Below are 16,958 nucleotides of genomic sequence, written 5' to 3'. Positions count from 1 at the left end.
ACGGTCCCAGCGCCGCCGCCGCCGCCGCAGGGTGTTTTACATGAAAATGAGAAGCCCGACGCGCTCCGCGCTCCGACCGAAGGCTGCTCGGTGATTAGCATGAGACTGGGCGGCTGTCCTGCTTCCTGCCCTTCAGGAGCCATTCTGCGCGCTCGAGCCGGAGCGGCCGTGCCAGCGCGCGGGGGCGGCCGGCGGGCTCCGCATCCTTGGCAGCCATGGCTCGCGTCGCCGCCCGGGCCAGTAAGTAGGAGCATGCATGTGTAGGGGGCACATGTGTGTCGGCGCACCCACCCACGCACGGCACCCCACCCCGAGCCTCGGGAGGAGGAAGACTGACGAGGCGCTGCGGTCGCGGGCCCGACTCGCGCTCTGCCCGGATTCCGCGGGAGCCCTCCTGCCGCAGCGGCGGTCCGCAGAGCCTGCCCGCGTCCCCGAGCACACGCGCCGCCGGCCCGAGCCTCGGGAATGAAGACTGCCTCCCGAGGACTGCGGGGGAGGCAGAGCCAGCCCGCGCCCGGGACTGCGGGCCGCGCGGCGGAGAGGCCCGGGGGGACGCGACTCGGACGCTGTCATCCCCACGCCTCGCACTGAGCCGCCCGGCGCGGCGGGTCTGCAGCCGCCCCTCCGGCTTCCCGGGCGCCCGATCCCGGGTCAGCCCCGGAGGCCTCGGCTTCCTCGTTTGCCGGAGTCTTTTGTGCGGTGGCTCACAGTTGGCTAAGCACTCCTGCGCTGAATCGGGCCATTGTCTGCGCCCCCATTGCTTTCACGCTGCAAGTCTCGGCGCCCCCACCCCGCCCGCCCCCTCCCCGCCTCCCCCTGGCCGGGGAGCCTCCTAACGTGCCTTTCCCCCCAGGAATCTGGAAGCTATAAGCCGGCCGGATTGCAAATGAAGTGTAATGCATTGTGGGACGTGTGTAAAATCGGAGCCTTCGCCGTGGGGGTGTGGGGGGGCGTGGGGAGGGCCGGACCCGCCGCTGGCGGTGTAGACGCCGACGAGGAGGGGCTGGGAAAATGCGCGCAGAGCCCGCCCGGGTCGTGCCCGCCGTAGACGGATGAAGCAGCGCGCTGCGCCCCGGCGCTGAGGCCCGGAGGATCGGGGCAGCAGGTCGCCCTCCCCACCATGAAGAAGACCCGGAGCACAACCTTGCGGCGAGCCTGGCCTAGCTCGGATTTCTCGGACCGGGCCTCGGACCGCATGAGGTCCCGCAGCGAGAAGGACTACCGCCTGCACAAGCGCTTCCCCGCGGCCTTCGCGCCCCAGGCTTCGCGGGGCTACATGACGTCAGGTCGGTAGCGCGGTCGGCCGGCCGGGCCGCGGGCGTGCTCCGTGCCGGCCGGGAGCCCGCGGGAGGGGACGGGCGGTGATGGATGCGATAAGTTACGGGGAGAGCAGGGAAAAATTAGCTCACATCCACCATTTTGTACCTCCGCAAGATCCACAGCAGGCCCTCTCAATATGGGGTTTGAGAGCTATTAGTTAGGTAAAACGAGGGAGGGGGCGAGCCGGGCGTTTGGGCTGCAGGGAGATAAATGACTGCAAGCTCCGCGCTGCAGCCTCCTCGGGCTTTGTGGACGAGCCTGCGTGCAGCGTTGCCTGCAGCGCCGGGCTTGCTCGCTCCTGCATGGTGGCCAGTTGCCTTCGTGGGGATTTAAACAGCCCCCTTCTCTTAAAAGGGAACAGGTTCCATGCACGGTTCCGGATGGCCCTGCATACATCTCCTCCGATTTGCACGCAGAGAACTGTGTTGGAGCTCATTGAATGCATTCTGTGGGGTAATGGTGTGTATGCGGATCGAATGCTCACATGATTCTGTGTGGATTTAACATATGTTGCTTTGAATTAGGGTGTATGGAAAGAATGGAGGCCGTATCATGTATTTTTGCACGTCAGACAGGAAGGGCAAACAAAACGGTAAATGGAAGTGAAGGCTTCAAAAACATTGCATCTTAAAATTGCAGTGCTGTGAAAAGCATTTCCCCAAGAGCCAGTCCTTTTTGGAAACACAACAGGATGGCTTTGGTTTGTGATTTGGGAACCCAGGGATAAAATACTTGAGGAAATGCTGAAGGAGGAAAATGCTAGTAATCTTTCGTCGCTTTAACCACCCGTATGTCATGATGTGTAAGGGACCGATTTTTATTTATTTTTGATTCTGGAAAAAATTAATTTTCTTCTAAGCACAGTGTAATGGGAGAACTGAGATTTTATGTTATACCACAAACTATACCAAATCATTCTAAGCCCTGTCTTAACTGGGAAGATTGTTTTAAGCTTGTGGTTGGTACTAATAGTCTAGCTTTACTATCTTTCTCCTAAAACAGCAGGTCCTTTTTAACTGGGGTCAGTATCTCATGCTTTAAAAATGTCTTGTGACCACATTTCCATGAATATAAGACCTAAATAAATTAACCATCTTTTTTATTGCAAAATCGGGCGACATAAGGATGTTGTACTATTTTGGCAATAAAGCTCCCTTGATTTTCTCTTTCATGAAAAGCCAAATTTGTAAAGGAAGTCACAACTACAGTTTATACTTCAGTCATTTAAGTCACTGCTGTGGTTGCTGTATTCTTTAGACTTGTGGCAGTAAATTTTGAAATACACCTAAATCCAAACCTAACCTCAGAACACATATGTACATAAACCCATGTCTGTGCTGAGTATTCAGATAATCCTGGGTTTCAGGGTTTGAATGTCTTCATTCCACACTTAGCAGTTCCCGTCTTTCTTGCACCTCTTAAAGAACCAGTCCTGATACCAGGTATGAGATTATAGGAGGGCAGGTGGCCATAATTGCTTCACCAAAACTGCAAGACTCCTTCATAAATTCAGGCACATTTCTGTGGAGCCTATTTTTATCTATCTTGACACTGCTTCATTATGATCATATTTTCATTCTTTGCAAAAGAACTTCTCTGCTATTGCTGGTGCTGCAAAGCATTTTTGAGGACTTGAGGAGGAAGCTTTTAGTTTTATTTGATTCTCTTATTTCATATCTTGACCTGCAAATGGTAAGATAGTCTTATGGTGACAATGAAGGATAGCTCATTTCAGGTTGGTGGTTTTCTGTCCAGTTTACTGCCAAGAACCAGAAGATCAAAAGGTGGTGGGAAGAAGAGTGATGTCATTCATTCAGTATTTTCTAGACTATCCCCAAGAGCAGAGTGCCTAGATTTTCATGGGGTTATAGGGTTGGATGTAATATCATTTTTGCCCAGGGAGGAAGGCCTATTATTTATTCTTTATTTTAAATGTTAGCTTATATATGGAATAAAAAGCAGGTGTTGCTGCTAATGGAAGGAAGTAGTAAATATTAAGACAAACACCTGCAGTGAACATTGGGTGAGTAGGTGGAGTCTTTCTCATGCACAACTTTTTGGGGGATGGGTTGGGGGGAGTGAATCATATCTATTTCCTTTTCAAATATGACTCCTTTAAAAATATGAGTATTGACAGAAATAGATGGTATATTGACACACTTTGAGATCATTTATAAGAAGTTCTCTTCCCCCTAGGAAATGTAAAGGAAATCCACTTGTATTGAGTTAGTGACTGGATATAAACAGCCTTTGTCACATAAAATGGAGTGGAAAATGAAGCAGCTTAGAAACACAGAGACTTTTCACATTTCTTCTGTTTGTCCAAGCATTTGGTTTATTAACTACTCATACTATCACACTTTATTTTTAGTAAAAAGGTTTTTTTGTTGTGGGTAAATTACCTGAGTTCAAAGGACAAGATAAGCCTCTTCAGAGATATACTAAATAACTTAAAAATACCTTCAGTTAGGAGACTGTTTTTAGAAACTGCTAACCCCCCCCCCCAATATTCTTGAAAATTATGGGAAATGATCATTTTTTTAAAAAAAAACTTTTAGGAAATGAGAGATCCTTGGAAAGTTTTAGAAATAGATATTAATAGCTGTTCTTTTGGTCTAGCATACCTATCACACAGTAGGTACTTAAAGCAAAATTGCAGGCTTCTATAATGGCTTTCTAATGAGACAGCACCCTTTCAAAGTCTTTTCTCCACTAATAAGTAATTACCACTGTGAAATGTGATTTATGGCAATAGGCTTGACATTTAGCCTTGGCTTTTCCTATACCTTCAGGATAAACTACACTTAAGCTCAAGAGGTTAGAACAGGCACCTATAAAACTAACGAGGTCTTGCAAAAGGACAGTTAGAGAATTCTGAAACTTTAAATCTCGAAAACCATGCCTTATATGACTGTTTAAGCTCCCAATTCCTGCTACCAAATCCAAAGTAATCCTAAGAATTCACAAGCTTCCTAGCAACCACTGAGTTCACAGGCCATGAGATGAGTTCATTGTTCATCTTGAATATTAATTTGCCAGTGGTGGATTCTGGGCAGAAGGGGGGAAAATCTTGCTTTTTGTTCAAATCAAGATGAACAATAAAATGTACATGGCATTATCTGAAGAATTGGGGTTGGACCAAATGGATGTGGAATCATTCCTCTGCATTTTCTAAAACTAGAAATTATGATATGAATTAAGTAGCGATAAAAGTAAAACTCCCCACGAAGAGGGAAATCTGTATGATGCTTACTTAGTACTACTTTATGTAGGAAAACAGGCTCACGTCCCTCTGTGAAATGATTTTCAAGGCCCGGAGCCTTTTGTTGATGAAGCTGTTAGAGCTTTCTCTGTTAGAACTGTGTGAACTGTGACCTCTTCACGCAAATAATGCTACTAACTTTTATTTCACTTCACTCTCCCCTCCCCCAATCCTGGGGATAGGTGCTTCTTTATATGCCATATATAATGCCACCAATGTTTTGGGGACGTTCTTACTAACCAAGATTGGAAAGTGATTTTTCCACTATACAGGTTCCCCAGAGCACATTCATAAAAGGCTTTGCTTATGAATGAGAAAGCAAAGTCAGGACACATTTTATTTAGTTTGAGGTTTGTTTTAAAATAGCATCTTAAAGAAATCAAGGCGACATTTGTAATACTGTGGCTCTAAAGGATTTGAAAAGAAAGAGAAAGCAAAGGTCCTAAACTGACATCTCCTGGAAATTGCCATCCGTTTTGTCTGCTGATTAGATGAATATAATCAGTGGAGAGGAGTGGCCAGCACCTCACCTTGAGTGGTTTATTAGTTTTCATTTTATAGAATCTAATTCTGGGGCACATTCGCCTGTGTGTTCCAGTTCCTCATGTTATTTTAAGAGTGTTCTGGGAGTGGAGGGTGGACGCTGGAGGTTCTCATCTGGGCCTGCCACGAACCAGCTGTGTCCCTGGCGGGTAACATGACCTCCCTCTGTCTGTAATGAGTCCTCCTGTGCCATGCTCCCGTCACAGAACTGTGCTTCACGGTGGCTCTTTAATGAGCGAGTGCAGGACTCCTGAGCACTTTCACATAAATCGTTGGAGAGAACCTCTGCCCTCTTCTACTCATTGAAGTCACATGCTCCCGTATGCGGACAGAGTGCTCACTTTGCAGTGGAATCCTATTTCCTGTCATCCTCACGTGCTGCATGGAATGTATGCATCTTAGGGCTTGCCCTGGGGACCAGAGTGAGGAGGGCAGATGATAGATTAAGACCTGGCAAGTTATAATCATATGCAAGTTTTAATAAACAGCATCCTGTCAACGTCCTTTTCCCTCTTTGCAGAGATCCATTTTCAGCCTAGCTGCTCCAACTGTGTTTTAATTTGAAACTACCTATGTTGGCTCCTTTCATCAGGCTAGTGGAAGTGAGGAATATTGCACTTGGTAGTGAATGACTTTATTCTTTATTTCCCAGGAGAACATGAATGGGCTTACAAAAGGTCACCTCTCTTGGTATTTCAATATCTTTTATACTCTTTCAAACGTTTTTATTTGAAAAAAGGAATATGAGTACATTGTATAAAAACCTTAGCGTTTTTACACCTCCATGGCAATTCTGGCCTTAAATTCCCTACACCCCAGAGACTTGGGATGATGGTGTATGTTCTTTGGTACAAGATTGCTTATGCAGACTGCAGGTATAAAACTAAGGAGCAGAATCTGGTTAGGTCCTTGCTAGGGGGTTAATATGGTAACTTCTGAATTTAGGACATGCTTTTGTAAATCAGTCATAGAGAGTGTGTGATGCATAATCTATTAGGTATAAAGCAGAAGTTCTTGTCATTTGTGAGGTTCATTCAGACTATAGTCAACTCTAAATTGACCTTAGCCACAGTAACACAAGAAATAAAGGGTATGGGTAATTTTTAAAGTAGGTAATAAAGTTTTCCTTAAGTAGTAAATCCCTGGACTATTTTTATTAACACATCGACTACCACAGTAGAAAAAAAAATTCTTCCCTGGGGCCATGGTGTTTTATTAAAACTCTAATTTGTTACTTTTTATTGTTTTCTGTGCAGTGAGTAAGATGCAATGCAATACACAGTTTTTAGAATTAAATTTTCAATACTAATTATAACAATAAGAATATCAACAAGTAAAATTTTCACGAACCAACTGCAAAGTTTTGCTTCACGCAGCCCCGGGCTCAAAACTAGCCTGAGTTGAATACAACTCACAGGGCAGCCAGTTGGTCAGAAAATCCTATTGATTTCTACCACGTAAATATTTCTAAAATCTGTCTCTTCCTCTTCATTCCTGTTGTTTCATCTTCTGTTCTGTTACAGTGTCTTCCAGACTGACCTCTCTTCTAGTCCCATCCATCCTCTGTGGGCCCCCAGATGGCATTTATTGTTCTGTTTTGTTTTTGTTATTTTTAAATATCTCTAAAGCAAAACTGGTCATGTTGCCTCCCTTTTCAGTGTTGCTGGTGCCTGCGATGAGGGGGTACACCATCGCTCTTCCTGGTGTAACCTCCCCCACTCTTGCCACCTCTTTTTCTGTTCTTTCCCCTACTACCCTGTGCTCCAGGCTCCAGGGACTCTGCCTGCAGAGCCTTCTCGCCGTGTGCACCTTTCGCAGTTTATGTGACACTGCCTAGAACATGCTCCCTCTTCTCAATAGGTCTGATAAGGTCCCATTTAACTTTCCAGAACCAGCTCATTTGCCCGCCGCGCTTGCAGTCTTCCTTCAGATCCTTTCAAGGGTGAATCACTTCCGTGACATTTGTTTTGTGCTTGTGTTATAGCAACACACGTGTGCTGCACCACGCGTTTTCCTGTGCATCTCCCGACCTGGAGCGCGAGTGCCGTGGTGGTACCTGTTTTATTCACATCTCTATTTTGCCAGCAACCACAGAGCTTGGCACTTACCAGGCATGCAGTAAATGTTTATTGGATGAATAACTAAAACATTACTTCTCTTACAAAGTTGGATGAAGAGATAGATGTCTTGAAGTCCTAATGTGAGTCATTTTTTAATAACTGGAAGTTGTCAGTGTATATCATAAGATCCTGCCCCTGAGGGATCTCCGGATGTGATGGGTAGATGGGACCAGCTGGCCAAGACGTGACCATTAGAAAGCAGCGCATAATAGGATATCGTTGGGAGTCAAGTGGGTTGGTTGGTATGGTTGGTATAAGTGGAACAGTTCGAGGAAGAGAAGGATGCCACTTAGAAAAGGCTGCTGGAGGGAGGACTTACTTGGGTCTTGAAGGTGCGTGTAGGATTTGAAGAGATGGAGATGGAGAAGGATAGGGGAAGGTTGTGGAAGCAGCATGAGCCAAGGCATGAAGCTGGAAATGCAAATGGGTATGTGAAATTTGTTATCCTGTAAGTTTGGGATGTAACTAGAAATAACACGTAGGTAGGCCAGGTGGGATCTTGAAATTGAGGCGGATTCGGAGTTTATGGGGTAGGTAATAGCTTTGGGGGTTTGGGAGGAAAATGATGAAAGGAGCGCTTTAGGAAGTGGGGGCAGGCAGTGGCTTGCAGGATATAGGCGGATGTTGTGAGGACCTGGAGCCGAGGAGACCAGCTGGGAGGCGGTGTGGGGGGGTGACATGGGGATCGATCAGCAAGTTGCTGAGGGACCCCACAGGCAGACTGCTGTGGTCCTGCACCCCCCCCCCAAATTTATTTTAAACATCTCCACACATCACCTTTATTGTTATTTACTTAGTATTTTTCTTTAACTTGATCCACTTTGTATTGGAATGAGTTAAAAAGAAAATTTTCTATTTTTTGTGAAATTATGGGTTTCCCTTGATAATTATATTTTTCCTAATCTCCATCAAAGTTAATATATAATTATTTCAGTAAAAAATATTCAGCTAGGTCCTATGTAGTTGAACGCACAATGAACTCACGCACCTGAGTGGGACTTACGCCACACAGTGGGAAATCTATGTAGGCCCAGGCAGGAGGAATGGGGCCCTGGAGAACTGAGGAACTGGCTGTACTTTGCCCCTGACTAGGTTTAAGAGGGGAAGGAAAATAAAAGGTGAATCAGATTTTTTGTTGTTGGAAGAATGCAATAAATGACCGGGAGGCTGGGGAAAGTGGAGCAGGTGAGTTCCATTTTGGGCAAATGGGTTGATTGTCCACACAGAGGACGTTTAGGCACACAAGTGAACAATAAGGGTCATAGGTCCAGGTGGGAGGTCATTTATGCAGCAGTGTTAGTTGAGAATACCAGAATAGCTCAGCTTTTTGTACTCTATGTTCCACTTCTTGGAGGGGAGCAGATGACTTAGCTATTTTTATTCCCAGCAGATGGAGGGTCAATTGGATTCCATAAGGGTTTTGGAAAACCTGCAGGATCGAGGTTAGGGTTGCTTGGAGACCGTCTGCTTTCCTGTTCCTAAAAGTAAAGTGCTTTTTAATTCTCGGGTTTGTTTTATTAGTGTTCGCATATATTCAGAAGCCATTGTATTGTTAATAAAAGGGATATGCTTTTGATATCTGTAGTTGGGTTTGAAAAGAGAACTATGCAAGTAGCAGCACAAAAGACCGGGCCAGCTATGTAAATAATGTGTATTTCAAACATCTGTCATATACCTATTCAGTTGAAAAATTATGGCTTAGGAAACTCGTATATACAGTTAAAATCTCCATTTATCTTTCCACTTTAATCCATGATGGCCCCTCCAGGCCAAGTTTTCTCTTTTTGAAGATAAAAGAGAGAGATTTGGCAGATGCCTGTGGGCAGCATGGGTAGCAGGACTTATGCTTGGCCTCATCCCTCCCATGGCCATAGTTTCAGAGGGAAGAACCATCTAGCCTTGCAGTTAACACCCCTCCTACCCCTACTACACATTCCTGTCTAGTGGGTTCCCCTTGGAGGGCTAATAGACCACTTATTGCTTTTGGCATATCCAACTTTTGCTTTGAAATCATTTCATTATTAGATAAAATAAAGTCCCTCATAGCGATCGAGGTGCACTGGGTATTTGTCTTTTTTTTTGTGGCCGCCCAGCTGCTGAACCCCTTTCCTGTGTTTGTGTAATTCCCCACTATTGTAGGTGGAATGTTTCCCCCCAAAATGCGTTCAAGTCCTAACCCCTGCTAGCTGTGAATATGACGTTATTTAGAAATAAGGTCTTTGCATGGGTAACCAAGTTAAAATGCAGTCGTACTGGTGCTCCCTAAATTCAGTATGACTGGTGACACCATGTGACGATAGGGGTAGAGATTGGAGTCATGTGTCTTCAAGCCTAGGAAGGCCAAGGACTGCCAGCAACCACCAGAAGCTGGGAGAGGGGCAGGGAAGGGATCCACTCCCAGAGCCCCCAGAAGGAAACCCTCCTACTAACAGCTGGGTTTTTAGCTTCTAGCATAGAGCTCTGTTGTTTTAAGACACCTAGTTTGTGGTTGTTACAGCAGCCCCAGGACACTAATGTACACACCTTATGAACCTTGCTAGAAGGCAGAGCCCACATTCTCTGTGTAGACACTGCAGTTGCCATGTAATTAATTTCCTGGCTTTCTGTACATCGAGGCAGGGGGCCAGTGACCTAGACTTCACCAATTGCATACTCTCTTCCAGACTCCGAATCTGGAGACAGTAGGGAAGGACAGAGGCGGCTCTGAGACATAGTCTCTGGAGGAGGAGGTGGCTTTGCAGCAAGATGGCATTGCTGAGGCAGTGGTAGCAGCCGGGAGGTGGTGTCCCGTGTGGCCTTGCTAGCAGTGCCAGCTGCAGGTTTGTGCTTGGCGGTGGCTGCGAGGAGTCCTCACTGAATCAGGTCCCAGAGTGGATCTCCAGCCCTCCCTGAAATCCTGGGAGTTACTCAGTATATCTTACTACGTTGTTTTTCTGAGAGGCTGTGTAGCATGGCGATTTAGAGCTGAGACGCAGGCCAGTGGCCTGGCTTTTCATGGTACAGTCTTTTATTCACTAGCTGGGTTAATTTGGATTAAATAACATATTTTCTCAAGACCTCAGTTGCCTTACTTACAAAACGGGAATAATAATGGCACCTACCTAATTAGGCTTTGGGTGAATTATGTGAACCAAGCTTGGTGCAGTGGAAGCGTTATATCACTATTATTTGTCATTAGCATTATCAAAAGAGCCAGCATTGCTTTCTGTAGCATAAAACAGAATCCTAACAAACACATGTAGAATCACAACAGGATCTTGGAAGTTGTCACTTGCAAGTACTGTTAGAAAGAGTGAATTGCATGTGAGTTACACGAAGAAGTACAGTTGAGTTATACTTTGCAACCCTGCTGCCTTTATTTTGTAACAAGTTTCCAGAGCCCTTATATTTTCCCCTTTCCAGTAATAACCTATCTCCTTCTATTAAATACTTTCCATCTAGCCACCTCCTCCTGGCATTCAGAACTCGGCTCCTTGCGGAAGCCTGATGGCGTGTGCGTGAGCTGCACCTTCTCCCTGCTCCTGCCGCACAACTTGCACGCCTCTGGAGTAACGGGCACGTCTGTATTCATTTCCTTGTCTGACCCTCCTGGACTGGAAGCTCTTTGAGGACATGGCTCAGGTCTCACTTGGTCTGCTAGTGTCTAGCAAGTGCCAGATACGCAGCAGGTCCATAATAGGAGTTTAAATGTATAGATTTGGGGACACATGGCCTTGCCAACATTTCTAGCACTTTCGGGAAATCTCTGTAGTTCACGTCTTTCTTTAAGTGTATGCATAGCCGGTGCCCCAGGGGGTGGTGAGAAGAAGCTTCCAGGGTGTTGCAGTACATCAGGGAGCAAGCTGAAGGAACCTGGGCCGGTTTAGACATCCACTGGGCTGTAGAGACAGAAGCTTCAGTCAGGATTTAAAAAAATTCCTTTGATGAAACTATAGTTTGATGAAACTAGTTTGATGAAACTGTAAAACAAACATAAATCTTTTGAATCCACCAAATGCCTAAGATGAAACATCCATTTAGGTGAGATGCTAGTGCTTGTAATTATAATGGGGTTTCCTGTTAACCTAGAGAATATATTTGGATTTTTATTTCAGTTGATTTTTAAATAATTGAAAGAAGTATTTGGGCACATTTTTCCTGTACTTGCTAACTGGCTGTTTATAATGTAGACAACGGTCAGATGTGGATAACTCTTTAAAAATGTTTTTAAAAGTCTTTTTCAGCTAGGGAGTGAACAAGCCCAGAAGAGCAAAACACTGAGGATGGTCATAATGTCAGATGGATTTTCCCACATTTGTAGTAGTGGCTTCTGCCTTACGTTCATAACATGCCTTTACACATAGCAGTAGAGCATTGTGGTTTAGGGCTTCAAAATCAGTTGGGCGTTGGTGTCCCGGCACTGCTTGCTGGCTGTGCAATCTTGGTGGTTTATATTAACAGCCTGTCTTCTGTTTTGTTATTTGTAAGATGAGGATAAAATCATATCTAACTTACAGTTGTTACAGGGATTAAGTGAGCAGATGCATGCGAAATAATTGGCACAGTGCCTGACACACAGTAGGAACCTCATACATCTTTGCTACTCTATTATTATTTCTTTTGGAATATAACTGTGCAGGATTGACTGGTTCCCAAATGTCTTACACCTGAGGATGTAGAAGAAAGATACCAGCAGGCAACTTGTCTGGGGTCCGATAGAGTTAAAAGCAGCTCTTAGCCTAATACTTGGTACTCATTTATCAGAAATCAAACATTCCATTTCTTATTGATTTTGGTGGTATGTGATCTTCTAAGAAAATCCACAGAATTATTCATTTATCTGAGGGAGCTCGCTTGTCCTTGTATTTCCAACCTAGGAGAAAATGGTAGAGAATCACTGTGTATTCAATATTCCTGTGAAATAGAAATCTAAGAGAACTTGGCTTCACTTAAAATCAGAGAAATTGTGCCCCGTATAATGAGACGCAGTTTAATCTGAGGTACTTATTTTGACTTTTCAGTTGAAAGTAAGGGGAAAAAAAAAGCCTCCTCTATGCTGAGTGTTCAGCTGCGTGTTTGTGTGTGTGTTTGTATATGGAAGCAAAACGAGTCTCACAGAAATACAATATGAGAAAGCAAAGCTGTGAAGCTAAGGTACATCTTTCCAGGCCAATTTTGAAAGCAAAGCCCGGTAGACTTTCTCCTGCAAAAAAAGCAAGTGCATTTTCCTCCTTTGACAAGTTTGCAAAAGTAGCACCGGTCCCAGTGGAATCTCAGGTCAGTGTGGCCCCCTGGTTTGTGGAGAAAATAAAGGGGGTGCTAGAACTTAGGGTCCACTTTTGACACGTGTTAATATCTCAGCTGCGTTCCTGTGAGCAGATGGCTTGGCAGGCAGACTCGGGGCTCTGGGATGACAGCTTGAGCTGGAGGAGGAGAAAGGATTCCCCCTCTTCCACACACCTCCTGGGAACCCAGTGCCAGCCAGGATCCGGGCGCTCCGAGCCGCCCACCTGTGCCGCACCCACCCCTAAGTTTCCATTTCCCCTATGCATTTTCAACACGTCGCCCCCTCCCCAGTCTTCCCTTCTTTCAAATCAAGGGACAAATACCTGAAGAAAACCTCAAGGGTACTAAGTAACTTGCTTTCTATGATTATAGCCAACGAACTGAACTTAGGAAGCCTCCTCTGCTTCTAAGTCCCTCGGTGTTAGCTTTTGTCAGCAAAAGCGTGGTTTCTGGAGAATGCAGATCTTGCTTCTCCATATGATGCACCCTGCTTGACGTGGGTGAGTTAAACACGGGGACAGTGACAAAGAATGTTTGTTGGGGCTGGGGAGTGAGCACAGGCTTCGGTCTCAGTCTGAGCTCACATCCCAGCAAGGTCACAGGGTTCTGGGTGTTCCTGAAATTCAGGGATTGACGGGGACCCTCTTTACCCTCAACCCACTTTTCCTCCAAGCACGGGAGCCACTGTTCCCTGAGCACGTACTTGCTATCAGGCGCTGCGCACGCGTCACCTTGGTTAGTCTCCCAGCAATCCTGTGAGCCTGCCACTAAGTAGTATTTTAAGCAGCCCAAATGAGAAAACAGATTTCATACACACACACTCACACACATGCTTCATCATGTATGTGTTCATCTGTTTATGTGTTAAATATTAGTAAAATTAATTTCTCGTTTTTGCATAAAGTATTTAATATTTTCTTTTATTCCTCTAGTGGTTCATCTTGCACTTACCCTAAAGACGGGGCTCCCACTTTCAGAAGCCTGAGAGGCCTGTGTCATACTGAGAGGACAGATCTTAGGGTTCCCTGTATAGTCTGACCGTAAATATTTGTGTATGTGATTTGAAAATAATCTCTACTGAGCCAGCTGAGGCTCTTCTAAGTATTGTCTTGTCCTGCCCAAAGCACAGGAGTGCCTCCTAAACTCTGGGGAGGGGCTTGCTGGAGTAGTTCCTCACTGCTGTTTCTCACCCCTCCTCTTCTCATCACCTGAGACTGGGTTTCTTTGCGTGGTTGTGAGCCCCTCAGTTGTCTTAATTAGCTTAGTGTCATCTTGAGGGGCCTGTCATGCAGGGAACATCTCTGATTCTGGGAGGAGAGGAAGTAGTCGGGATGGCACAGCTACTCGGTCTTAACTCGTTGAGTGCAAAGGTACCTTTCGACCAAAGTTGAAGCTTCAAGTGGAAATAAGTCTGAGACATAAACATCGTTTCATTCATTTGCACATCATTTTCCTCTCCTCTCTCATTTTCTCTTGTGCTCTTCTTGACTCTTAGTTGTAAGAAATTGTTGAAGAAACCCTAGGTTTAGTGCAGTCTAACTTTTGCCATCTGTTGTTGTGAGCTTTTAGACTGAACGTTATTCCAAGGATAACGATAGACTGGGATCCAGATAATCCAACCGTTGGGAAGAACTTGCATGAAGATCCAAAGTGACAGTATTGAGGACAAAGAAGGAGGGGTTATATGGGTCTGCATAGCGTAGGATAAGATTAAGTCCAAGATAATCAAGAAATTAATGACCTAGGAATTGTATTGAATATGATAAAAAAGTAGAAATGGTTGAAATTGGGTAAGTCGACTATATCTTTGATAGGAACCAGTTAACTGGTTTAGAGTATGTTAGATTATAAAATCTTCACTTTGGGGAAAAATGAAAAAAGTGTCCCTGTGACTACTCATAGGAGAGTCGCTCCATCGGAGAAAATCCGTTACAATCTTCTCCAGTACGTCAGTGGTCCAGGAGGATGAGTGCAGTAACCCATGGCAACACAGTGAATGTGCATCATGTGAAAACATAACCTTCATTTGGTTCTTCTGCCGGTAGGAGGGCTTGCAAAATCTAGTGCCTACATAATCCTTGATGCATATAACATATAAAGTAACACAAATAAAGCAAACTCCTGCTCTTTAGAACATTTAAGAACAGCCACAAAGCTTTATGATGCACAGTATATTTTTTAAGAAAACCAAAAGTTGCTTTTAAATAATATATAATAGTTAAAAATTAGGCTGGGCTCCATGGCTCATGCCTATAATCCTAGCACTCTGGGAGGTCTAGGTGGGAGGATTGCTTGATGTCAGGAGTTCAAGACCAGCCTGAGCAAGAGTTAGACCTCTTGTCTACTAAAAATAGAAAAAATTAGCCAGGCGTGGTGGCGCTACTTGGGAGGCTAAGGCAGGAGGATTGCTCGGGCCCAGGAGTCTGAGCTTGCAGTGAGCTATAATGACACCACTGCACTCTAGCTGGAGTGGCAGAGCAAGACTCTGCCTCAAAGAAAAAAAAAAAAAAAGAAAAAAAATCTATTAACCCTTCCCCATTATATGGCTAACTAACCTACCTAACACTTAAATTCTCTATATACTAGACTAAAAATACTAAATAAATATAACATCATATTGTTGGCTTTTAACTAAAATATGTGATTTATAATATTTCTATATTTTTAACTTTAGAATTAAGACACCAATATAGATAAGCTCACAAAATGAAAAAGATCAAATGGTTAAATTCACTTGTATTCAATTTCCTAAGATTGGAATTTCTTAATTATTTGAATGCCTATTGCTTTAACTTCTTATTGCCTTTTTTTCCCAGTGATTTGCTGGGAGAGATTTGATGAGTAAATTGCTTCTTTAAAGAAAAGGTTTTAATGCTAAACAGTAAATTAAATATATAGAAATTCATTCATGTGAGCTAGAAGACTTTTCAAAAATTGACTATTCCTTGGGGCTTTGAGAAGAGTCAGTTTGTTCCTCTTGTGCAGTATAACTCTGTGACCCATTCTTAGTCATGCATTTTTCTTTTTACTTTTTTATTTTTTAAAATTGAGGTAAAATGCATATAACATTAACGTTACCAACTTAGTTATTTTTAAGTGTACAGTTTAGTGGTATTCAGTTACATTTACACTTAGCTATCAACACCACCATATATCCTGGAACTGTCTTGCATCTTGTACACTGAAACTCTGTACCCATTAAATAATAACAGCCCATTCCCCAATCCTTCTAGATCCTGCAAAAACCATTCTGCCTCCCTCTGTGTGAGATTGACTACTCTAGATACCTTGTATAAATGGAATCATACGGTATTTATCTTTGTGCCTGGCTTATCTCACATAGCATAATATCATTAAGGTTCATCCATGTTGTAGCATGTGTCAGAAATTTCTTTCTTTTTAAGGCCAAGTAATATTCCATGGTACGTGTATACAGCATTTTGTTTATCCATTCATCTGTCAGTGGACACTAGGGTTGTTCCCACCATTTGGCTCTTGTGAATAATGTTGCCGTGAACATCAGTGCACAAATACCTGTAGAGTCCCTGCTCTCAATTCTTTTGGCTGTATACATACCCAGAAGTAGAATTGCTCATACGGTAATTCTATGTTTAATTTTGTTGAGGAACCACCAAACTGTTTATCGCAGCCATTGCACCATGTTACATGCCTACCAGCAGTGTACAAGGGTTCCAGTTTGTCCACGTCCCCGACCACCCTTGTTATTTTCTGGGTTTTTTTTGTTTTTTTTTTAATAGTAGCCATCCTAATGGGTGTGAGGTGGTCTTAGTATTTTATGATGTGTAATACTCACAACTTCACTGTGTTGTGGATTGTCTTTCCCCAGGGCTCCCAGTTTCTTGTGCTCTTATTTGAATACTGTGTTCTTATTTTTTTTTTGCAAATGAGAGAAATTTTTAAATATGTGCAAAGTCAATGTCTAATTAATGAAGTTTTATCCCTGTTTGCAGACTGTGCTATGAGGTAGTGCTGTGGGTGTAATGATACGAGCCCTTATGAAGTTGCCTAAAATGTATGCTTGGAGGTGAGCTGCGGAAAGCAGGATGATGGGCTTGTGAAAAGTCACAAATCCTTGCCAAGGGGTTATGAGACGTGTGGCATGAAGTTGTCATGTTGCATTTGGCAGGCTCAGCGTTGAGTCATTACCGCCCTGGTATTCTAGATATACCCACCAGGAGGTAGCCAAGACAGGAACATTCTGTGTAGACTGTGGTTCCCAAACACCATCTGTGGACCAGTGTCGAGTTGGTTCCCTCTGCAGAATCATCCAGGGAGCTTGTTAAGCAGATACACATCTTGGCCTCATTCCCCAAGTATTTGTAGCTTGGGATGAGGCCCAGAACTTTATGTTTTTAAAAACTCCCTTGGTGATTGTGCTGTACAGTTGGGTTTGGTAGCCACTGATTTTGATTGCGTGCCCAGGACAG

General features: G+C 44.3%; 1 protein-coding gene across 2 annotated transcripts in view; it reads left to right on the top strand.

Moving 5' to 3' along the window:
• Nucleotides 1-797: 797 nt before the first annotated feature.
• Nucleotides 798-16,958, top strand: part of STOX2 (storkhead box 2) — a 101,497-nt gene continuing 85,336 nt past the window's right edge. For both annotated transcript variants that reach the window (XM_012784976.3, XM_076010695.1), the window contains exon 1: nt 798-1,286. In XM_012784976.3, the coding sequence (XP_012640430.1) occupies nt 1,121-1,286 (166 nt within the window). In that variant the 5' untranslated portion in view covers nt 798-1,120. The remainder of the gene's footprint in view (nt 1,287-16,958) is intronic.

The sequence above is a fragment of the Microcebus murinus genome, chromosome 15 (assembly GCF_040939455.1).
Source record: "Microcebus murinus isolate Inina chromosome 15, M.murinus_Inina_mat1.0, whole genome shotgun sequence".
Lineage (NCBI taxonomy): Eukaryota > Metazoa > Chordata > Mammalia > Primates > Cheirogaleidae > Microcebus > Microcebus murinus.
Note: the sequence above shows the minus strand (reverse complement) of the source record. Positions and strands in the feature narration are given on the sequence as shown.